The sequence below is a fragment of the Callorhinus ursinus genome, unplaced genomic scaffold (assembly GCF_003265705.2).
Source record: "Callorhinus ursinus isolate GAN/ISIS: 27379988/994484 unplaced genomic scaffold, GSC_fseal_2.0 scaffold34, whole genome shotgun sequence".
Lineage (NCBI taxonomy): Eukaryota > Metazoa > Chordata > Mammalia > Carnivora > Otariidae > Callorhinus > Callorhinus ursinus.
Window position 1 is genome coordinate 1,898,886 of NW_027397096.1, and position 25,684 is coordinate 1,924,569.

A 25,684-nucleotide genomic window follows, 5' to 3' on the forward strand; every position below is an offset into this window, starting at 1 on the left:
GCCTGGTGATGGGTATTAAGGAGGGCACGTACTGCATGGAGCACTGGGTGTTATACACAAACAATGAATCATGGAACACTACATCAAAAACTAATGATGTACTGTATGGTGATTAACATAACATAATAAAATAAAATAAAATTAAAAAGAAAGAAATGGCTCTTTGGAGACAAGAAGCTAGGTGGAGAGGGTGTTTCTAAATGTACTTGTGACACCTGTGCATGTATCAGCAGACCAACTTGAACTAACCCCTAAGCCAAGAGGGACAGCACATGGACTGTAGTGTGAATGACTTTATCAAGTGCCAGGACATCAGCTGAAGATATACCAAGAAAAAAGAAAAAGAAAAAGAAAAAAAACAAAACTACAAAAACAATCCAGAAAAATATGAAAAACTTAAACACAAAAAAACACAAACCATTCTGGTGTCTGGTTTAGGCTTTAAGATCATTCTGCTTACACTCATGTAAACTACTTAATTTTCGGCCCAAACACTTGGATGCTGTTATGTTGCCAGATAAAGACTCAGTGTATGAAGAAAGCCTTGTGATCAATGCATTAGGTCAAGGTAGTCATTAGTAGGACAGTGATTTTTCTGGTATCCTGCTGAGAAATAATATGGTCTAACAACCAAGCAAATATTTAAAATTTATACACTCTGGGGCGCCTGGACGGCTCAGTTGGTTAAGCGACTGCCTTCGGCTCAGGTCACGATCCTGGAGCCCCAGGATCGAGTCCAACATCGGGCTCCCTGCTCAGCGGTAGTCTGCTTCTCCCTCTGACCCTCCCTGCTCTCGTGTGCTCTCTCTCTCTCTCATTCTCTCTCTCAAATAAAATCTTTAAAAAAATAAAATTTATACACTCTGAACTTTGGCTTGCTTTGCCTGATATGGGAAAAAAAAACCCCATAAACTTAAAGCGAAATAGTTTATTTTTAGAATTAGGATATTTTTGGGGCACCTGGGTGGCTCAGTCGGTTAAGCGTCTGCCTTTGGCTCAGGTCATGATCTCAGGGTCCTGGGATGGAGTCCCACGTTGGGCTCCCTGCTCCACGGGGAGCCTGCTTCTCCCTCTCCCTACCGTTCCCCCTGCTTGTGCTCTCTCTGTCATATAAATAAATAAAATCTTTAAAAAAATCAGGCTATTTTTAGAAAGCAAGATATCTTTGAAAACAATATTTCTAAATGCTTCTTTATACAGGGTGATCAGACAAGGCTGCAGAGACCAGAATGAGGAGAAGGAGCTAGCCAAGCAAAGATCTGGAAAGGGCCTTCTCACAGGGGACCTGGTGCAAAGGCTGGAATGAGCCTGGTGAGTCTGAGGGACAGAGAGGACGACAGGGGGCATGAGGTCAGAGAGGCAGCAGGAACCTGACCGCACAGCCTTTTGTGGGCCCTGGTAAAGGTGAGACTTTCTTCTCATAGCAATTGGGTAGTCACCGGGGGTTTTAAACAAGGAAGTGATAGGATCTAATTTAGATTTTTAAAATATCATTCCACTGCTGTGGGGAGGGAGGATGGACTGTAATGGAAGAAGATCAGTTGAAGAGGCTGCTGCTGGGTTCCAGGCAAAGACAATACAGGACTGGACTAAGCTAGTATTGTGGAGACAGAAACAGGTGGCCAGATTTGGGGCATATTTAGGAGATAAACCCAAGAGGACTGGTGGAGAAAACAAATGTGAAGATGAAGGAAAGAAAGGAATCAAGGATCATTCACTTTTTGGCCTGAGCAACTACATGGCTGGTGTCACCATTAACGAGTGGCAAACCTGGGTTTGAGTCTAGACTCTATCACTTGGATATGTTACTTAGCTTCTCCAAGCCTCAGCTCTTCCCCTGCAATGTGAAGGGACTTGAGTGCCCACCATGCAGAGCTGCATGAGGATCAAATGAAATCTTGCACGTAAAGCATGAGATAGGTACATAAAGCAGCTCACCACGATGTCTGGCAGCCAAGGAAAGCTCAGTAGGTGGGAGCTCTTGTTAGTATTTAAGGGTGCAGAACTGTGGTGGTGCCTCTCTCAGTGGAGCAACTCTCAGACGGGAAAGAAGTGGGAACACAGGGCTAAGAAGTTTTGTAAAAAAGAACTTTTAATCACAAATAAGATTCTGTCTCTGCTATTGTGCCTCTCTGGGATATCTCCAGGAAATGAAAACAATGGGTCCATCAAATTACAAAGGCAAAGGCTCCCTGAGCTTCTGCCTTCTTCCCTAGCCTCCAATGAGGCTCTCAAAGTACTGCACGTACCACTGCCCTATCAGTAAATATTATATTAGGAAACGCTGAGGGGCGGACACAGACTCCTGCTGTTTGGAGGGCGACGTTACTGCTCAGATTAATTTGCTGTGATGAAAGAATAAGTCTTTGCAGTGAGCAATCCCCGGCACAACTCAGCCTTCTATGCAAGAGCCCTGTTGTCAGAGCCAAGCAGACCGTACTTCTCATTTCTGTTCTGCAGCTGTCGTAGACCATAAAGAATTACAAGTTTGGGTTTAGATTTTAAATAACTCAAATGACATATTCTATGAGCTCTGGGGCTGCTAAATAAAACAAAAAAAAATTGCCAAGAAATGAATGACTTTCCAATTTTAGAGGAATTCCTTCTTTTTGCTAGGATGACAGTTGATTTCAAGTCCATACAGGAAAGAAAAATTCTTCATATAGCAAGTTAATTCCTACTAATTAAACCACATGGGATTCCCAACATCTCCAAAACAGTAAGGTCCACAGGACGGCCAAGCTGTCTAACTGACTGCTAGGAAGAGAGAACCTGGCTTTAATCAGCAGTATATCTGAGTCCACGTCTGCCTGCACAAATCCTTTGCTGAGGCCCTCGCTGGACACTTCACATTATCAGAGAAGGAACTCTGAAATTTAAGCCTAATTTGTTTCTTTTCCCTGGAGGAGAAAACTTTCAGTTATAAGATGAAAATTCCACAATTTCTGCATTTCTCATTCCATAAATACTTTATTCCAGCCCAACTCCTGATTTGTCCTGAAAGAGATGGCCTGGAGGCTTCAACTGATAGGACTGTAAACACAGGACCCTGCACACCTGGTTTAATATTACTGGTACCTCTCTAGGTACCACCACGCTCATATCTTACATAGTGACACTTATGTATAGGCTTCTTTCTCCACTAGACCATAGGCACCTGTCTGATTCAATTTTTCATTCTTTCCCAAGGCTCTGCACAGAGAACTTAAAAAACGTTTGTGAATAAATCCTGATTGTATGAGAAACACTCAATAAAATCCTCTTCAGACACATGGGCAACATTTTCAATTTTCTATAAACAAAACAAAAACAGTTGTGTGTGTGTGTGTGTGTGTGTGTGTGTGCGCGCATGCTTGTAGCACAGTCTCAAAAATATACCCCAAACTATTAAATAGTGGACATCTCTGGGGAGAGGGGTTTAGAGTAATTAAAAAGGAAGAGATTGTTCTTTTAAAATATTTTATTCTGTTTGAGCCTGAACAAGCATGTATTTCTCTCTCTTTTTCTGATAGACAAATTATCTGAAGAGTGAAGATGATTTATAACTCAACTCAGTTTTCCTAAAACAATTAACATCAAATTCACCATGTTAGGTGATTTACAACTGAGTGATTTTCAGTATGTTCACAAGGCTGTGCCACCATCACCACCACCCAATCCCAGAATCTTTTTGACCCAAAGGAAGCCCCGTATCCATTAGGTATCACTTCCAATCCTCTCCTTCCCCTAACCCGTGGCAACTCCTAATCCACTTACCATCTCTATGAATTTGCCTATTCTGGACATTTCATATAAAAGTGGCCTTTTGTGTCTGGCTTCTTTCACTTTGTGGAGTGTTTTCGAGGTTCATCCTATGTTATGTGTCAGTATTTCAGTCCTTTTTTTGGCTGAATAATATTCCAGTGCATGGATATACTACATTTTGCTTAACCATTTGTCCATTAGAAGACATTTGGGTTGTTTCTACTTTTTGGCTATTGTGAATAGTGCTGCCATGAACATTCATGTACAAGTGTTTGTATGAACATAGGAGAATTTTTAATTCTCTTGAGCATATACCAAGGAGGAAGCATATACCTAGGAGGAAGCATATATTACTCTAAAAAACAGTTTCAGATTGCTTTGCTTTTTTTTTTTAATCTGGCAGAGTTACCCCTTTATATTAGGCATTGCTATGTTAGCACCATGAATTGCAGAAAACAATAACTATTCTGAATCTTTACAAACCATCACTAACATCAAGACTCAGTGCTGGGAGACTAAGTAGGTACATTCATAAGAGACAAGAATACAGAAAACAGTTTAAAACAGAGGCTATCTTAAATTTGAAAAAACTCATACTTTTTGGCCTATAATTCAACATGCTTGTATCATAAGAAAATAATCTCCAATGTGAACAAAAATGTGTTCACTGTGGCCTTGTTTATAATAATGAAAAAATTACAAGTACTTAAGGGTCCAACAAGAAAAGGATATTTAGGGAAATTCTGGACCATCTCAAATATAATGACTGAGAAACCACTTAAGATAGGGACATATGAAGTAAAGTAAGCTATTAAAACTGTATTTACACAACATACATAAAAATAAACTCAATATGGATCAAAGATCTAAATATAAGAGCCAAAAACTATAAAACTCTTAGAATAAAGCATAGGTAAATGCTTGTGACCTTGGGGATAATACCAAAACTCAAATAACAAAAGAAAAAAAAAGGAAAGTAGGATTTCATCAAAATGGAAAACTTTCGTATATCAAAGGACACTATCAAAAAAGTGAAAAGACAACCCACAGAATGGTAGAAAATATTTACAAATCGTGTACCTGAAAAATGATAGAATATATCTAGAAAACATATATTTTTTAAGGTTTTATTTATTTTTTGACAGAGAAAGACACAGCAAGAGAGGGAACACAAGCAGGGGGAGTGGGAGAGGGAGAAGCAGGCTTCCCGCGGAGCAAGGAGCCTGATGTGGGGCTCGATCCCAGGACCCTGGGATCATGACCTCAGCCGAAGGCAGATGCTTGACTGAGCCACCCAGGTGCCCCTAGAAAATATTTTTTAAGAACATTCCCACAACTCAACAATAAAAAAGACAAACAACCCAGGGACGCCTGGGTGGCTCAGTCAGTTAAGTGTCCAACTCTTGATCTCAGCTCAGGTCCTAATCTCAGGGTTCAAGTATCATGTTACTTAAAAAAAAAAAAAAGACAAACAACCTAACTAATGGGAAAAGGACTTGAACAGACATTTCTCCAAGAAGATGGCCAATAAGCATATAAAAAAGATGTCTATGTTATTAGTCATTAAGAAAACGAACATCAAAACCACCATGAGAGGGGTGTCTGGGTGGCTCAGTTGGTTAAGTGTCCAACTCTTGATTTTGACTCAGGTCATGATCTTAGGGTCATAAGATCAAGCCCCACGTTGGACTCCATGCTCAGCGGAGAGTCTGTTTGAGAGATTCTCTCTCTCCTTCTCCTTCTGCCCCTCCCCCCTGCTCTCATGCTCTCTCTCTCTAAAATAAAAACAAATCTTAAAAAAAAAACCCACCACAAGATACTACCTTACATCCATGAAGATGGCTGTAATAATAATTAAAAAAAGAAAATAACAAATATTGGCAAAGATGTGAAGAAATCAAAACTTTCCTACACTGGTGGTGAGAATGTAAAATGGTACAGCTGCTATGGAAAACAATGGCGGTTCCTCAGAAAGTCAAACATAGAGTTAATCATGTGACATAGCAATTCAGCAATTCCACTCCTGGGTATACTCCCAGAACTGAAGAGATACTTATACAAAAACTTGTACATGAATGCCTGTAGCATAATAAAAGCCAAAAAGTGGAAACAACTCAAATGTCTATTAAGGGATAAGTGGCTAAACAAAATGCAAACCCAAACGATGGAATATGAGTCAGCCATAAAAAGGACTAAAGTACTAATACATTCCATACTACAGGTGAGCCTCAAAATTACTATGCTAAGTGAAGAAAGCCAGGCACAGAAGGCCACATAGTATAGGAATCCATTTATATGAAATGTCCAGAAGAGGCAAATCCAAAAAGAAAGTAGATTAACTGGCTGGGGCTGGGGAAAGGAGGAAACTGGAAGTGGCTGCTATAGTGGGGAGGGGTTTTTTGGGGGCAATGGAAATGTCCTGGAATTGGATAGTTGGGATGGTGGCAGCATAACCTTGTAAATATACTAAAAACAATTGAATTGTATATTTTATTTTTGGGGGTGGGGGAGGGGCAGAGGGAGAGAGAGAGAACCTCAAGCAGGCTCCACACCACGGATGCGGGGCTCAATCTCACAACCCTGAGATCATAACCTGAGCCAAAATCAAGAGTCAGATGTTTAACCGACAGAGCCATGCAGGTGCCCCTGAATTGTACACTTTAAATGTGCGCATTATTGAAATTGTTATATGAATTATATTTCAATTTAAAAAATGTATTTTCTTTATTTTTAAATAGGCTCCATGCCCAGCCCCAATGTGGGGCTTGAACTCATGACCCTAAGATCAAGACTTGAGCTGAAATCAAGAGTTGGATGCTTAGGTGACTGAGCCACCCAGGCGTCCCTAAAAAATGTATTTTAAAAGTGCAATTTCAGGGGCGCCTGGGTGGTTCAGTCACCCAAGCATCCAACTCTTGATTTCAGCTCAGGTCATGATCTCAGGGTCATGAGATTAAGGCCCATGTTGGGCTCCACACTCAGTGAGGAGTCTGCTTGAGATTCTCTGCCCCTCTGCCCCTTCTCCTCTCACCCTGCTCTCTCTCTCTCTCTCAAATAAATCTTTTTTAAAAAGTGCAATTTCAACTTTATAAAATGAACACACCAAAATCCTCATCTCTGAATGATGTTTTCTCTTGTCTCCATTCTTGCTATAATTTCTACCTTTCCTATCTTGACCACGTATTACTTTCTTGTCAGAAACAAATTAACAGAAGTTAATCTCCTCTTAGGATGGTATTCAAATGAAGGAATACATTCCTTCACCATCAAAGGAGAGCTATTTCCTTGTTCAGGACAGAAGTCATCGTACTGTGGCAGAAGTGCTGAGACCTTGCCCCTCCCCCACTTGCACAGTGTCCCTGACTCAGGTGTTAAGCTGCTGGAAGCACGAGGTATAGGGCAAGCCACTCTGGGTGGGCTTTCTTATGTAGTGAGCCTTCGGCAAACACTCTTATGCTCAAACTGCATGGCTGAAAATTACACCTACAGCTTATATATTTATAATGTAATTATAAAAATCAGGCAAATATAAATGTATACTAAAATGACCCCTCTAAGCCAAAGGATGATTCTATTTAGAAAGGCAATTTATGCAATGGCCAAGAGGAGGGAAATCCAGCTGCATGAAATGGGGAAATTTTCAATTTACTTATTTATTTATTAAAAAGATTTTATTCCTTTTAAGAAATTTTTATTATATTAGTCACCATACATCATTAGTTTTTGATGTAGTAGTGTTAGATGATTCATTGTTTGTGTATAACACCCAGTGCTCCATGCAATACGTGGCCTCCTTAATACCCATCATTGGGCTAGCCCATCCCCCCCCACCACCCCCCTTCCCTCTAAAACCCTCAGTTTGATTCCTGGAGTCCACAGTCTTCCATGGTTCGTCTCCCCCTCTGATTCACCCCCCTTCATTTTTCCCTTCTCCTAATGTCCTCCATGCTATTCCTTATGTTTCACAAATAAGTGAAATCATATGATAACTGTCTTTCTCTGCTTGACTTATTTCACTTAGCATAATCTCCTCCAGTTCCATCCATGTTGATGCAAATATTGGGTATTCATCTTTTCTGATGGCTGAGTAATATTCCATTGTATATATGGACCACATCTTCTTTATCCGTTTGTCTGTTGAATAATCACTTTCAACGTGAATGGCCTAAATGCTCCCATGAAACGGCACAGGGTTGCAGATTGGATAAAAAGACAGGACCCATCCATATGCTGTCTACAGGAGACTCATTTTGAACCTAAAGATACATCCAGATTGAAAGTGAAGGGATGGAGAACCATTTTTCACGCCAATGGACCTCAAAAGAAAGCTGGGGTAGCAATTCTTATATCAGACAAATGATTTTAAGCTAAAGACTGTAGTTAGAGATACCAAAGGACATTATATGATTCCTTTTTTTTTTTTTAAAGATTTTATTTATTTATTTGACAGGGAGAGACACAGTGAGAGAGGGAACACAAGCAGGGGGAGTGGGAGAGGGAGAAGCAGGCTTCCCACCAAGCAGGGAGCCCGATGCAGGGCTCGATCCCAGGACCCCGGGATCATTACCTGAGTCGAAGACAGACGCTTAATGACTGAGCCACCCAGGCTCCCCATCATTCTTAAAGGATCTATCCAACAAGAGGATCTAACAATTGTAATATCTATGCCCCCAACATGGGAGCAGCCAACTATATAAGTCAACTGTTAACCAAAATAAACAGACATATTGATAATAATATGTTATTAGTAGGAGACCTCAACACTCTACTCTCAGCAACAGACAGATCATCTAAGCAGAAAATCAACAAAGAAACAAGAGCTCTGAAGGACACACTGGACCAGATGGACCTCATAGATATATACAGAACATTCCATCCTAAAACAACAGAATACTCATTCTTCTCGAATGCACATGGAACTTTCTCCAGAATAGACCATATACTGGGTCACAAATCAGGTCTCAACCGATACCAAAAGACTGAGATTATTCCCTGCATATTCTCAGACTACAATGCTTTTTTTTTTTTTTAAGATTTTATTTATTTATTTGAGAGAGAGAATGAGAGACAGAGAGAGAGTGCATGAGAGGGGGGAGGGTCAGAGGGAGAAGCAGACTCCCCACTGAGCAGGGAGCCCGATGTGGGACTCGATCCCGGGACTCCAGGATCATGACCTGAGCCGAAGGCAGTTGCTTAACCGACTGAGCCACCCAGGCGCCCACCACAATGCTTTTTTAATAAAACTCAATTTTATTAAAAAAAAAAAACTTCCAAATTCAATGAGCCTGTTACAAAAACTTACCCAACCTACTCTGTTTTCATAGAGGTTGAATATAATGTTTACCTTGAATCTAATCATTGAGTTACTAAGAATGCATGTAGGTGTAGGTAAATCACATCCAGACATTTGCTTTTAATTTCAAGGCATTTTACTTTATAGAGTATTTTGAATCCCTCTTAAGGGCCAGGAGTTTAGGCAATTAGCAAAAAGCAATGGCAGCACTGTAAATATGTTAGGGCTAGTACCATAAAACAAGACGAGCCCTGTCCTTAATGTTCTTTCAGTTTCCATCTGTATCAGATGTCAAAGTTGCATCTGTCAAAAAAGAGCCAAAGATGACGCATCACATTGATCAGTTAGGAGGAGCTGGATTGTAGCACATCCTTCCAGGTGAGTTCATCATCTCTCCAGCTCACCCTAATTGTTAATCAGTCAGCATGGGGCTTAAAAGGATCTGAATAGTGCAGTGAGAAGGGGTGGGTGGGAGGGTCTTTGGTCACCATGACTCCCTGGCTGACTTATCTAACTTTGGAAGGAATTCACAACCTTCTATGAAATTTGGTGTATGCTACAGGGTAGCAAGATATACCTTGGTTCATTCTGTAGTTTATTCTGATGCCCTGAAATAAAATGGTAACCACAAACAATTTTCCAAAAAGCAAGGCAGCACAGGGAGGAGGTAAGGAGACAAGGAGCAGCAAGTCTTCAGGTGGGGTACCAAGCAGCTAGACTGCGGTGTCAGGCCACTTGGATCCCCAGCCCAGCCCAGGCCACCTCTTCCCAGCACTGCTGGGAGCATGGTCATGGCCATGACTAATCCACCAGCGGCCTTGGTCCTGAGGCCTACAGGCTGCAGGTGAAGGTGTGGCCCCACTTGGCCCACAGCAAGGTGAAGGCAGGCCAGGCTCAGAGTGAACATCACCTACAGTGAGGAGCACGGCATTTACATATTCCCAAGGCAGGGCTGCAGTGAACTGATTCTCTAAGACCTGGCCTGCCTTGTTGAGGAGACCACAGGAGTTCTGCTGCCTTTCTAGAAACTAACCTTGGAGGGAAAATCCTTAAAGGTTATGGATCAGCCACTGCCAGGACTTGCAATGCAGAATGGTTGCTGGGTCATAGTAACTAGGACAAAGAGTGGTCCAGGGGAAGAGTCTGATCTAAAGAAGTTGAATGATTCGGAGAAATCTGTGGAAAAGATAACTGACCATTGGTAGGGGAGAATGAAGAGTTTATGGCTTAGCAGGATTTTCTGGCCAAGGAGTTGTAATCTAAAACTCTCTGCAAACTTGATAGGGAGAAGCAACAACTGAACAATTGGAGAAATTTATAAATCAATTATGCCAGAAAATTTCCAAAACAGAAGACAGAAAAAACAAAACAAAACAAAAAAACCCAAAAGGCTCACGTGTTCCCAGCTGACCATGACTGACCCCACAGAGTGCAGCACGTGCCAGGAGATGGGAGGCTCAGTCCAGGAGCCTGGCCCTGCAGAGTGAGCGCAAGTGCAGAGAGCACACGGTCCTGAGAAACAAGCATCTCCAAGCCCTGTCCTCCCTCAGACAGAAGGTGCTGACTGTGGAACAGCTGCCACTCTGACATTCCGATACCTATTTTCAATAAAAAAAAAAGCGTGGTCTTCAAACAGCTCCTGCCAGTTTTTCATGGTCTGTACATGGTTATCCTGTTCAATAGGCTCACCTTGTCCAGACGGAGCCCACATTACTCTACCTTTTTGGGCCTGTGAGGCATTTCCTAGCACAAATGAGACGTGATGTGTCCTGGGACACATCCAAGTTTACAGGCTATCCTGGTCATCAGATACAACAGGGCCATTTGTTCCCCTGTAATCCTATAGCTCCCTAAATGTAAAAGCAAAATCACTAGGAAGTAGGGCCCAGCCAAGGGAGGAGATGAAGGGTTCAAAACAGGTATTTGACACTAACGTTATTCAAGCAGCCTTCATCGGGATCTATTTGCCATACAGTTAACTGGAATACTGGCTCACAGAACCCGTCCTTAGGCTCCTCTGACCCTGCCCAGCTGGAAGCCATGGGTGCACAAGGGCGCACTCCCAGGCGGGGTCTATGCTCAATGCTTAAACCTCCTGTCCCCAGGCAGATCTCTGTAGGGCTAAACCCAGAGCTGCATGAGTCTCTGTTTGAAACCAGGCCAGAAACACAGCTCGGGTAGGGCAGAGAGGAGGGCCAACATGAAGCTGTCAGGCACTGCTGAAGTCAACCAAATACTTTTCAGGAGAGAGACACATTCTTCTTTCAATCGCATTGCCATTACCTATTATTTTTTTTTGTGACTTGCATCTTATTTAAGGGCATTTTAATTTGTTTCGCGGCCTATTTTTTTCCTTGTTACTAAAATAAACCAGTTTTGAACATGAGGTAACAAGCAGAGGAGTATACATATGTATTTTTATTTTTTTAGTATGGAAACAATGCTCTATGGTTCCTTGTATTTATTTCAATACAGTCATGACTGGCCCTAAGTAGATACGGCCTTACGGTCTTGCCTTAAAACTGAGTGTTGCTGCCACAACTCTTCAGCCCAGTGTCTTGAGGGACCAGCCTACTCTGAGGCAGATCTTACAAGGAGGCAAAGAGGGGATTCCACTGAAGTCCCAGGATTTTAGGACTAAGAGCATGGGGGCTAGAGAAGGTAGTAGAGGTGACGGGTGAACAAGTGAACAGGACTCCAGACCCAATCTCTGCTCTTACTTCCCTGCTTCATCCAGAGTAGCTGTTTTTCTGCATTTACATATTAGCTATGAGACCACTGTTAAGTTTGAAATGAATGTAACACCTCCCCCCTATAGCTGATGAAGCAAAGTGACTGAGCACAGGCAAACGCCCCTAGCACAGTGTGGGACACACAGAGGATGTTCAAAAAATGTTAGCTATTATTCTGTGTGGATTCCACATTAGAATTCTTTAAGCAGTCACTGTTTTGGCTCATTTCCCTCATTTAAAAAAAAACTGAAAAATAACAAGCATGTAAATACAAAAAGTATTTTTAAAAAACTATGTAAATGCATTTGTATAAGAAAAATTCAGGGGCGCCTGGGTGGCTCAGTCGTTAAGTGTCTGCCTTCAGCTCAGGTCATGATCCCAGAGCCCTGCATCGGGCTCCCTGCTCCGCGGGAAACCTGCCTCTCCCTCTCCCACTCCCCCTGCTTGTGTTCCGTCTCCCAACTGTGTCTCTGTCAAATAAATAAATAAAATCTTAAAAAAAAAAAAAAAGGAAAAGAAAAATTCAAACAAAATACCAGAATAAAATGAAAAAATAATTCTTTGCTTCTCCACATACTCTCACTCACAAAATTACCAGTCTGTAAAATGGGGCCACTACTTAGATAAATGACAGGATGTTCTAAAAACTTGAAATACTGCATAAGAGAAACCACTAAATCCATAGAATACTCTGCATCACCATTCACGTAATTTAGTGAAATCCCTGGAATGAGGGACTGAGCACTCGAGCCACTGAATGGAACCACCAAACTAGGAAAGACTGAACTGAAGCCCAACCGCCCAACCCCCTGATTTTGTGTTCCAGCCTCTCTCAGGAAGGTCCTACCAGAGTTCCATCCGTCAGGGTGCACCCGGAGAAGCGTTTGGCGAGAAACCCCTCAAAGTTAGTCGTTCTTTGAATAGCAAAAAGAAGCAATTTCACTTCAATTTCCTTAGCTCTGGTACGCATAATCTTGGCAAGTTCTGTCCTTCAAAATAAAGAGATAAGAATGTTGTCAAAAAAAAAAAAACTGTTCAAGATAGGATAAAGCAAACGGTTTTAGCTTGTATCAAAAAAAAAAAAATATGTGGTCATTTCAAATCCTGAGGTCTGTTACCAAGTTTACTGTTTGGAGAATAGAAATACATACTCTAAGAATCTGAAGATGAAATTATCCAGTAGTCAAAAAAAAAAAAATCAAGGATTAAGGAGAGATCGATTTGTTTACATGGTCACTACTATTTTTAGATCTTTCAACCTTTCTATAATCTGTTAATAATATATATCTAAAGCACTCAGTATTTTATAAAAATGCATATATTTTATATAACGTCACAAGTCATTAACTACTAAATTACAAAGCCCCCTCTTCCAAAGAGCTCAATCACCATCTCTTCAACCAGAGAGCAGGAGCCCCGGAAATACACGTGAGAGACTAGAATCCCCATGTGAAAAGTGACATGTACGTGCTCAGGTGGGTAGTGCCTGCGAAGCTTACGTACCACTCCAGTGTTGTGCTTCAGAATGGGAGCTGTGAGGGACCAGTGACCTGAGAGCTCTTTGGAAGTATTGAGCCATGGTTATTTTCCCATACAAAGAAATGGCAAAACCAAACAAAGAGTCTCTGCGATTCTTTGGAAATTATGTATCTGTAGGATTTTAGCCAAAATTCCAACAATGAAAGCTTGGCAGCAACAGCCGCAACACAGCCATTAGCTGCCACAACGAGGGCAGATTTGTGGCTTCAGCATACTCCCAGTCTCCTGCAGACTGCAGTCTTCACAGATTAGTTTGCAAGTCACTGAACTGTAGGTTAAAGAGAATTAGTTACCAATTTCTCAAGGAATTTGCTTTCTTTGCTAATCAGGACTTCAAACGTGACAAACACAATTGTCCTTGAATCAACATTTAAAGGTCATCTAAACCTATGGTAGCACACGTGCTTCTGAGAACAAGAGCCACACAGAATGTACAAGACCAGGAGTGAACTCTTATGTAAACTGTGGACTCTGGGTGATAATCATCTGTTGATGCATGTTCATCAATTGTGACAAATGTACATTTTGGTGGGGGGTGCTGATGGTAGGGGGGCTATGCATGTGTGGGGGCATGAGTGTAGGGGAAACCTCTGTATCTCCCTCTCAATTTTGCTGTGATCCTAAAATTACTCTAAAATATAAAGTCTATTAAAAAAAATGAAGCTAATAGCCAATATCCCTTAAGAAATCCATCCCCCATGTGTTTAAAGCATACAACTTCATTATATTCTCTGATTTTAAGAAAGATGCATACCTTGAATTATTCTAAGGTGGCTGAGTTATGCTTAGACATGGGACTTTTAAAGATTTAGCCTGGAGTTAATGTAATTGTGCACTGTGAGAAGGGCACAGATAACTGGGGTGTCTGGGTGGCTCAGCCAGTTAAGCGTCTGACTTCGATCTCAGGGTCCAGGGATCAAGCCCCACGATGGGCTCCCCACTCAGTGGGGAGTCTGCTTATCTCTCTCTCCCTCTGCCCCTCCTTGTGCTTATGCTCTCTCTTTATGATAAATTTTTAAAAAAATCTTAAAAAAAAAAAAGAAGGCCACAGATAACTAATAAAACCCAGTTACTACCACTGTTGTGGTACAGCTGCAAGTAAAAAATAAAAAAAATTTGACTCTAGCTTTAGCTTTGTCATGGACACACCGATCTAACTTTCTTGGGTTTTATCTCTTCAATATAAATGGACTGTCTGGCCTTGGGCTACATTCATGAAACTGCAGAGACAGGATGAATGACAGGAGGTCTTTAGGATGCTTAGAACATTCAGATGCCAATATTATTAACTATCCAAAGACTACAAATACACTGCATTAGGGGCAGGAAATTTGTTCAGCAAGTATTTCCTGAGTGTCACTGAAGTAGAACTACCCCTGTCCCTATGGAACGATGTATGTAGCAAGTCAGAGAAGCAAAACGATGATAGATATATACACTGTATATTGATATATATAATAGAGACACAGGAGAAAATGTGGCGTGATGAATAACAGGGAAATCTGGTGGATGAGCCTTGACTAGGTTAAGTCCAGAAGGCAGGCTGTTCAAGGCAAGGGTCAGGCTACAGGAAAGTCTTAGAGCAAAGACAGGAGCAGATGAAGCTGCTGTGTTTTATATATATTACTTCTCAGAAAAAAAAAGTGCTCTGACTACAGGCTACTAGCTCAGGACTCTCGTGTACCCTTTTTCACTTTTTTCCTAGAAGTTTTTACTCTTCCTCCACATACATGTCCTCTCCTCTAGGTTTGGAACTCTGAAGTTGGAGAAGTTAGAATACAGCTGCAGCTGGAGTTTAGGGGTTGGTTTTGGGTTAATAAAATCTGACTTTCAACAGGAAAAGGGTCTTCTAAAGGGAGAGAGTCCAGCACAGGTGAAGAAGTTCTCATTAAAATGATGACTCTCAAACAACAACAACAAAAAGTGGAAGTGGTACCCAATCCAGAAGACAAGATGGAACCCCTAGAGACCAGGGGATTGATTTCAACCAACCAATTTCAATTAACAATAAAACCAGTAGAGTTGGAATCTACCTTGTGATGTGGCAAAATTCTACTGCAATCCTCTCGGTCATGTACCACTCACGTGGAAACATACGACCATATTTCTCCTCATAGTCCACCAGCTGGCGTTTTATCCAGGCATAGCGTCTGTCGATTTTGTCCAGCCAGGCAACCTTAGGAAGGTAGGGAACAAAATTCACCCAGTGCTCAGAAACAGTGTTCACAGTTTAAGGAAATAAACAAAAACACAGAACCAAGAAAAACACAACCAATCTCTTTCTTTCTCACAATTTTATTTCATTTTTCTTTTTCTTACTTTCTCACAATTTTGCTTTATTTCTCCTTCTTTCCTTCCTTATTCTTTCCTTCCTCCCTTCCTTCTTTCCTTCTTTCCTTCCCTCCCTCCCTCCCTTTCTTTCTCTCTTTCTTTCAGAGGGAGAGACAGAGAATCCCAAGCAGGCTCCACACCCAGAGCAGAGCCCGACTGATCTCACAACCCTGAGATCATGACCTGAGCCAAAATCAAGAGTCTTGCTCTTGAGCCACCCAAGCATCCCTATTTCTCAGTTTTAAAGAATCTAGGCTACTTTTCCACTTAATCCAGAGGATCTTAACTTGGGTCTACGATTAGACTTCAGGGATCTGTAAATTTCCTGAAACTGAATATGCAAAGTTTTATGCATAGGTACATTTTTCTGGGGAGACGATCTGTAGCTCCCATTAATTTCTCCAAAGGGTCAGTGACCTCAAAATGGTTAAGACCCACTGAACTGTACAGTCAGCCTCTAAAAGTCACAGTATAACCATCAACATTTTAAGGCAGTAATACTACTAAAATATGAATCAGTAGACTTTAGGGCATTTAATTTTCAGTAAAATTCAAACTGAACATTGATTTCATTTGGTCAATACTTACATCTTGGTTTTCTTGAAAAAGTACTAGATATTCTGACAGATGCTGTTTAATAAACTTTTTGATGATTTCCTGTTTGATTCTAGGATCCAAAATATTAGCAACCAGACATGCATCTCGTAGGACATTGCTGGGTCCTCCTGGCCTCTGGTGAAACAAACAACATACACCAGTTCAAGAGCCAGAAACAATCTTTAAATCTCACGGCCTCTGACAGCTGCTACTTCTTGTTCCTCTCTTGAAGTTATTATTACCTCCACTCCCCTGACACTTACTCTTTTGCTGTGGATGGATATTTTAGTTACTTGTTACTTGATGAAAGAATTACTAAGTTAGTCCATAGTAGTCAATATAAAAGCTACTCTGTGAATCAGCAAGGAGACATTTTGGAAACAGGGCCAGCAATAGGAAATTTTGCTTTCTGAATACAAAAACTGAAATCACTTTGGTGAAGAGCCATACAATTCAGAAGGACACCAGTCTCACTCCACATGTGCCACTTTCCCCTGATTCCAACCCCAGATTCCTGTTCTTAAAGTGCCGTATTTGTGCCAAACAGTGCAGTGGCATTTAAAATCTAAAACCAGGTTCCAAACTGCCAGACCTGTTTTGCTGACAGTCAACTACCCAGGCAGGTAGCCAGAGGTAAAATATTATGATATCAGTCCCTTGATCTATCTGAAAGGCAGTAGAAGGCTATTGAGGGGCCATATTGATACATCATGATGGGAAGGCCTTTGTTATTACTGAGGGCAATCCAGTCTTGCCGAACTTTTCTTTATAGTAACTCACTGAATGAACATGGTTGGCTGAGTGGACTAGAGCAAAAAGAACACCTGGAATCTACTCGTGGCTTGGCTAAATAGCTGTGTAGCTTTGGCGCAGTTATTGAAACTCATCTGAAAAATAAATGAAAAAAAAATGAACTTCAATTAGGTGATGATTAATGTTCTTCCAAATCTTTATGATTCTCTGTCCAACAGTATATCTGTCTCGACTGAAGTTCAAGAGTTTTAGAAGTGTTACTAAGCTGCCTGAGAGCTAAACTGTTAAGATGCTGACTCACTCTGTGCTGAATGGCTGTTATGTCATCTGCTGAGCACTCTGACTGCCCACCTCTTGCTTCTGGATGAAAGTGTTTGATCTGATAGAGAAGTCACAGAAGCTGAAACTGATGGGCTCATGGATTCAGATATTTTCATTTAAAAAGGACTTAGTAGGCTACCTTGTACAATTTTAATGTCTTGATTTCTATTTGTGAAATAGGAATAGCAACACAAGGCCTTTAAGAAAAATCCATAGTCACTGAAAAGGAGAATAGAAAACTTAAAAGATTTAAGTTACCCAGCCACAGAAAAAGGAAGCAAGTTGTTAAAGAAAACAATTTTAACTTCATCTGCTTGGCAGGATCTGAGAAAAAGACATAAAGTAGGTCATGATTAGTTTCTTCTAAACAATAAAGCTGGGCTTCATTCATATCTTTCTGAAACTTCTTGAAACTGGGCTAGATACCAGAGTATAGTAAAGCAGACCCTGGGCTGAGAACAGTCTGGTGTTTATAATTTGTGAATATTTTGCAATCCCTTTTTACAGAATGGCTTTCCAATATCCATTCCCCACAATTATATCAAATGAATAAAGAATACAAAGTCCTGAAAGGAACATGTTTTACAAATAAAATATCTGATTACTAGAAGGCAGCCATAATATATGCAGACATTAAAATCAAGAGCAGGGGTGCGCCTGGGTGGCTCAGTCATTGGGCATCTGCCTTCGGCTTGCGTCCTGGGATCAGGCCCTGCGTTGAGCTCCCTGCTCAGCGGGAGGCCTGCTTCTCCCTCTCCCACTCCCCCTGCTTGTGTTCCCTCTCTCGCTGTGTCTCTGTCAAATAAATAAATAAAATCTTTAACAACAACAACAACAACAACAAAAACAAATCAAGAGCAGGTTTCCCATAGGAAGTAATCTACAAAGCTGGGGCAGCTAGCCCCACCTACTTCCTAAGTTTCTTTTATGGAGCACAAAGAAAAATGATTAAGATATTTCCAGTTATTGAATTAAAGAGCAGGTCCAGGAAACGTTCCTTGGCTCAGTAAACGAACATATATCCCCATCTCCACCCACGAAGTGCAGTGAGGAACGCTGCTTGCCTGTGTGTGCTTTGGTTCATTTCTGTGTTGAATAATTCTTTCTCTTGAAATAGCTCAAATAATAGAGAAAAAAAGCTTCTGAAGGTTCTTCTCTCCCCGACACATGCAAAGCATTAAGATTACATCTGCTACAGTTTGAAAGATAGAGCTAAAAGCAGTTACCCAAGCGCAGTGACAGCCAAGTGAGGCAAAGCTTGTTATGGGAGAAGTGTAACCATAGCTCACAAGCGAAATACCATGGCCTTCGCAGACACAACACAAACAGCCACGCCACCAGCGAGAGCTAAAGGGATTAATCCCAAAGAACAGGATTCTGGTCATTAAAAGTGAGTCACCTAACTGTGTCACTCAGAGAGTTACATAAGCCTGTGGATGCTCCTCCCAGCTGTCTTTTCACCAAACTGAAACCAATAAGTTATGTAACGATTCTAAAAAACATTGCGGCTTGAAAAAAAATTTTTTTTTAACACAGCCATGAGAAAAAAGGAATTTGCTGGGCAGACGAGATATTAGGTTTGACACATATTAAATTAAACCAAAATAAATCCTCACTCTTTGATGCTGGAAGAACACAGATGAAGAATCAACATTGCTTTGGGATATTTAAAATCAAGGATGGTCTCATTACCCCGAACCTCTAGCAAACAGACTTACAGCTGCCAGCAGACAATTTTGGAATGGTAACGGTAGAGAGTGTGAATTAGGCAAGAATGGTGATAACATCTAAGACTGGAGGGAAAACAATACCTTGGTGCCCTGGGAAGGAAATGCTTCCTCAAAATCAGCCAGGATTTGCTGTCCTAACTCAGTCTGGGCAGCTTTCACTCTGTAGGGAAAAGAGAACATATCATTGCCTGGTGTAATTTTCACATATCCATAAGTAATTACGCGAAGACTGATCAGGCTCAGAACTGCTGAAGTCTTTAGAGATCGTCTGGGGAGTGGCGAGGTGGTGGCTAGATAAGAGAGGTCACATACTAGTTAGGAGCAGGTTTATGACCAGGACCCAGGCATCTGATTTATTCTCATGATGGATTTTCTATATCCCAAAGCTTTTCTAGGCCAACCCTCACCTGGTGTAAGGGAATATATGTTAATCTTTACAAGGTGTCATCAGGGGGTACTGACAGTACTTTTTCAACCTGGAAGTCAACATCAGGACCATTAGTTTTAACAAATGAACAAGAGGAGGGGCACCTGGGTGGCTCAGTTGGTTAAACCTCTGACTCCATTTTGGCTCAGGTGGTGGGATCGAGCCCTGCGTCGGTCTCTGCACCCAGCAGGGAGTCTGCTTCAGATTCTCTCTCCCTCTCCCTCCTGCTCTCTCTCTCTCTCTCAAATAAATAAATAAACTCATTAAACAACAACAAATGAACAAAAGGAGGGACGCCTGGGTGGCTCAGTCAGTTAAGCATCTGCCTTTGGCTTGGGTTGTGATCCCAGAGTCCTGGGATCAAGTCCCACATCAGGCTCCTTGCTCGGCAGGGAGCCTGCTTCTCCCTCTCCCTCTGCCTGCCACTCCTCCTGCTTGTGTTCTCTCTCTGACAAATAAATAAGTAAGATCTTTAAAAAAAAATGAACAAAAGGAATGTTTTCTAAAGTAAAAAAGTAAAAAAAAAGATCTGAAAGATAAAATGAGCTGTTACTTGGGAGTGAAGGCCACTGAATGAAGACTGAAGTTCCCTCAGAAGGCTGGCTAACAACAAATATGAGCTCGAAAGGGGAGGTCAGTACTTAACCTGGCGATTTGCATGTCTACCAGGAGCTCAAGAAATACTTGTCAGCTGAAACGAGAGGAGCTGGTGTGAGAAAGGAACTGTGCGTGTCAGCACCACCTGCAATGACCAGGTCCTCCCCCAGCCGCCAGGAGCCGGACGCCTCGCACCAGCCATTCCCCCAGAGCTGACTGCCCTGAGCCTGAGGCAAATATTTTACCTTTGCTAAAACACCATGAAATAGTGTTCTTCCTTTTTTGGTCTCCACCCTGTTACTTCGGAATTAACTTTAAAGTTTCTAGAAATAGCGAACAGCTCAAAACCACAATTTCTTTGGCTATTCAGCAGTGGCTGGCAACCTACTGAGAATTTTTTTTTTTTTCTTTTTTAATGAGGGGATAGGCAGGACCCTGAACAATCTGTTTTTTTCTGGGGCACAGTTATACTTTCCAGGGTTTTTCCACTATCTTCAAAACTTTTAAAACCACTCTTACAGGTGGGTTTGCAGCCTCTTTAGTTACTCAGTGACAGAGATAAGGCTATTACTGGAGTAGCCCCCAGATCACAACCAGGGCCATCCACCTAAAGTTGCGGAACGGACAATGGGTAGTGTGCCCTGAGTGTGAGCTCTGACAGGAGAGGAGAACAGGCTTTTGTAAAGCTGTACCTCGGAGGTCTTGTGACTCCACATAATGGGCCAGGCAGACAGCCTCCCCTAGTGCCAGGTCACAAGACAGAGCTTCCAGAGCCTCCAGCCCCTCTGTTCCTACTTGCCTCTTAGCAGCACAAAGAGAGCACCACTTCCTCCCTAAGCCACAGGGACAATTCCTGGAGGGGAAGTTCTACGCCCCCATCAGGGACATTCCATCTCAGGGGTATGAAGGTCCCAGCTCTGCCTCTTACACCCTCCCCCCTTATCCCCTAACTCTATATTCTTTTTTTTTTTCAAAACGGATTTGTAAAAATTGTATTTGTTACAATGTGCACAAACCTTTTATACTAAATAAATATCAAACTACATTCTCCAGGAAAAAAAAAAAAGAACCCAAAGCAAGTAGGCAAGCAGAAGGTATAACTGGACAGACAGCTAACATGGAGACCTTTAGCACATGAAAATTTCTGAAACATACAAAGCAAGAAAGTACTAGAACTGAGGGGAAAATATAGACAACTTTGATGCAACTTAAGAAAAAAATTCCATCAATAAAGAATATAGTTTTTTTGTTTTTTTAAGTAGGCCCCATGTCCAGCATGGAGCCCAGCATGGAGCTCAAACTCACGACCCTAATATTAAGACCCAAGCTGAGATCAAGAGTCAGATGTTTAACCAACTGAGCTAACTCTATATTCTTACAGGGGTGCCTGAAAAGACAACCAGAGCCTATGGTAAGGCTTGGCACTTCCAGAGTACAGAAGACAGGGGAAGTACCAGAGTGTGATTTGCAGATCCCCTTGCCATCTTCTTCAATCCGTTTTCAAAGTCACGTCTTGAAACAGTCTAGACTTAGCTGTGCCACCAGTGAGCCACGTGTAAATAAGTCATTTCCCTTACCTGGGCCACAACTAAGAAGATTTGTGAAGTAAGAGGGTACATGCCCACGCAGGCCTGGGCTGGATGTCCCTCACTGTCCTCTCCAGGACTGCTTATTTCCCAGCATCCACCTTTAGAGCTAGCTGGCAACAGCAGACACCTTCACAGGCGACTGCAAGCTGGAGGTATAACTACTGTTGGAGCAGAAGAGTGGGCTTCTGCCCACTTTCCAAGAGTGGAATATAAACGTTTCCAAGCATAGTTTTCCAAGTGTCCATCAGTGACTCAGATGAAAGAGCAACTGTTTCCCATACTAATATTAATGACAACATCTATAAATCCCAACCATGATTCTATGTATTTTCAGGGTGACATGTGAATAGTGGTCTTTACCATCAGTTGCCTAAACAGGATCCTAGAAAGAAGTCAACACTAAAAGAACATCTTAGGCCAAACTCCTTCCTCTTCGAACAAGGAAAAGTGAATTCCTATTGTAAAGAGATGGGACCAACTGAGATTCTGTTAGCAGAACAGAGTTGATCTACCATAATTTCCATTAAGAACGACTAAGAAATTTATCTACAACTAATAGAGAATAAATAAAAATTCCTCCTGGTATCCAAATAAGCTCAGTCCACTTAGATGGTGACAACTCCGTGTCGATCACATCTAGGAAACAAAGGAGTCACTGTGCTGCTCAGAAAGGAAGCCAACCAACGACTTCTAGCATCCTCCATGCCATCTGACAAAAGGTTGTTCTAAGGTGACCTTTCCTGGGGCGCCTGGGTGGCTCAGTCGGTTAAGCGTCTGCCTTCAGCTCAGGTCATGATCCTGGGGTCTTGGGATTGAGTCCCACATCGGGCTCCCTGCTCAGTGGGGAGCCTGTTTCTCTCTCTGCCTACAGCTCCCGCTGCTTGTGCTCTCTCTCTCTTTCTGACAAATAAATAAATTTAAAAAACCAAAAAACAAAGGTGGCCTTTCCTAAATGTGTTATCAGTTTGCACAATGGGTGGCAGCAGAAGGATATAGCAAATTATGAAAATTATTTAGACATTTGTAGATAAAGTAATCCTGATGCTTCCATTACCTTGTGAATGCCTCAAAGGAAACACCCTCAGCTCTTCACAATAAACTGACCTCCCAAATACATATAGTTTGTACTGGATAGAATGGCTAATTAGTTAGATTAGTCAGACGCTCTATTTTCAAACAGATAGGCTCTATAAAGAATCCGAATCCAGAATCTTAAGCGTGATACAGTGGGACAATGAAGTACAACCCTTATGCTTTTGAAACTGAAGTTCTTTCAGAAAGAACTTGTCAAAGTCACACAGCTAGTCAGGCCTTTTCATTCTCTAATTTCTTTCACTGCTACACCATGTGACACACCCGCCCCCACCAACCTGCCAAGTCTTATCTCTCACACCTAAGAGGTTAGCATAGCCCTGAAAAATATTTTTTAGTTCGAGAATTTTACAGGTTTCAAGAGAATGCAAGAATCTTCCACTCTTTCTCAGGAAATATTGACTGATTACCAGAGACATTTGCTTTCATGGATATTTTTAAGCCAGGAGGCTCTGAAATGTAAAGATGATACTAAAGAAAAAAATCTTTCCCTCAATGCTACATTAACATTTAAGCATTTTCCATAAGGGTAGTTGGAGGAAATAGCTATATTCAAATCAAAGTCCACGAACTTCATATTTCAAATGTACAGGCAAAAATTTCAGAGCACAACCTTTCATGTGACTTCTACGATTTATAGACAGCAAGCTATTAAATTGGAGAAACTAAAGCAATTCATAGAGTGGAACTCTGCTGCCTTCTCCCCTGCCCCCCAACAAACAGCTATTTCTATCATTTCCAGATGGTTCTACCATCACTATGCAAACATAAGGGAGGAGAATTCACCAGAAAAGATGCTAAAAATAAGAAATTTGGACTTTCCTCAAACTTTTAGTACCTCTTGAAAAACAATTGTAGTCAGGCACTGAAAACCAGAGAAGATTTCTTCTCTTGTGTTGTTTTTAGTGTTACTTAATAGCACATATTTATTCTGTATTAAACTACACAAAATTTTTGCAAATAGAAGTTGTTAAACGAATGGAAAGAAAAGTAAGTCCTCCTGTTTGCAGCAATCCTACATGATAATGAATGTTCAGAGCACCAAAATACATTGCTAGAATGTTAGATTTTCTCATTTTAAGGAGAAATGTCTTATAACAGTGATCACAAAGTTCCTTCAAATTTATAAAACCGCCTTTTTGAAAAATGTTAAAAAGCAGACTCCTAAAAGAGTGCATCCTCTTGTTTGTCCCTACATTGCCTTTTTAGAAATAGAATTCAGTTCTGCCATATTCCTGCCATCCAACAATGCCCATCCAACACAACCAATTGAGAACCAACTCCTCCACAGATCTCCTTGACCTCATGGTCACTGTCTTGGTAAGGTTCTTATCTTTTCTGGTCTAGAACATAGTCTCAATCTCCAGTCCTCTATACCCACAGTCCATAAGACTTTTACAAAGCACAAACGAGATCATGCCCCTCTCTGCTTAAGATCTTTCACTGTCCACAAAATAAAGAACAGACTCTTTCACAAGGCATATAAAATGTGACCCTATCTATGCGGACTTTCAGACTCTGGTGTCTCCCGAAGTACCATGATGTTCTCTCTCTCCCATTTTTCCTCCTCTCTTCTTGTCTTGCTGGAAAGATCCTACCTATTCTTTTAAAATCAGATGAAAACTGAATTCTTCTGTGACCCCTGCCCTCAGCCCCTAAAGGCTAAGTCTTTTAGTTCCTCTTCTGAGATCCTGCTATTGCTTGTACAGCATCTATCAGTTTTGTTGGATCTATGCTATACTAAAATTTTCTACTAGTGTTTCTCTTCTCCACACAACAATGGTGAACTCCTTGAGGGCAGAGAGTATGTATTTCGTACTTTGTACCTTCAGTACCCCAGTACGGGCCCTAGGACACAGAAAGTCCATAGTATGTATCTATTAGGTAAATGAAGGAAAGAATAAGTGAATGGGAAAAAAGATCAACTCTGGATTGTCACAAGGGTAAGGGGAGGTGATAGTGCCTTCCCTTCTCCTCCTCCATCCCCTGAGAATAAGTCTGCCTTCTCCGACCAAGCTTCCTTCTTTCTGGCAGCTCATAAGCCTCTGTTTGTCTGCTCCCTTGGCTACTTCATGCCCCCAGTGTGATATGGCGATCGGCCAGTTCTAAGTGTGAAGGAGTTAGGAAGGATGGGGGAAAGGGTGGTGATTTCCTTAGTATTCTGCCAAGCTCTGTTCTTACATTCCCTAATAGTTCTCTGGCATTTCCACTACAAGATGGCACACTGAGCACATGTTGCAATCTCCCCTTCCTGCCCCAGATCCTTAGAAATAATAAAAAGGTTTTAATAAAAATCCAGAACCAGGCATGAAAATAAGTGGCACACTAGAAACTCAGGACTGCCTGGTACCACAGGACTGAAGAAGGAAACCACTGCTGAAAACTGCTTTTCAAAAATGAAAGACATGAGGGTAGTGGATACCAAGAGCAGGAGGGGCCCTGAAGTAAATGCCAGCAGGATATGTTGGGCTCTTGCAAGATGAGTAATCACAAAACTGGTGTCCAAGTCTGCAACCTTGCCTTGAACGCCCAGGTCAAGAAACGGGTATGGGTCTGAGAACCCCCGCAGTGGCCAGAGGGCTGACAACATCCAGGCAGATCAGGGAGGCCCCAAGCCCAGAATATTAGCCACTGGCATATCTACCTGGCAGCCCTTCCAGCTCCAGCCCCACCTCACCTAAGAAGAGCTATCCGTGGCCCTTAGCTGAGCAGCACGTACACCCCTCTCCCTCACCAGCAGACGGCAATAAAAGAGCATCCCTGATCAGGATGACAGAGAATCTCAAAGCCAAAAATGAGCTTTCAGCTAGAAATCACTAAACACTGGAGGAATGCTAATGCCAAGAAAGAGTCACCATGCTCAACAAACCGAAGACCTGCTATCAGAGGACAAAGAAACAGAACAGGCAAATCAGAGCTTTAAAATACATATAATCTGT

The 25,684-nt window shown here is 41.7% G+C and overlaps 1 protein-coding gene across 3 annotated transcripts in view; it reads right to left on the minus strand.

Moving 5' to 3' along the window:
- Positions 1-25,684, minus strand: part of VPS53 (VPS53 subunit of GARP complex) — a 138,398-nt gene that overhangs the window by 67,757 nt on the left and 44,957 nt on the right. For all 3 annotated transcript variants that reach the window (XM_025851566.2, XM_025851565.2, XM_073879314.1), the window contains 4 exons: positions 19,122-19,200; positions 16,228-16,371; positions 15,342-15,484; positions 12,617-12,758 (listed from right to left, as the gene is read on the minus strand). In XM_025851566.2, the coding sequence (XP_025707351.1) occupies positions 12,617-12,758; positions 15,342-15,484; positions 16,228-16,371; positions 19,122-19,200 (508 nt within the window). The remainder of the gene's footprint in view (positions 1-12,616; positions 12,759-15,341; positions 15,485-16,227; positions 16,372-19,121; positions 19,201-25,684) is intronic.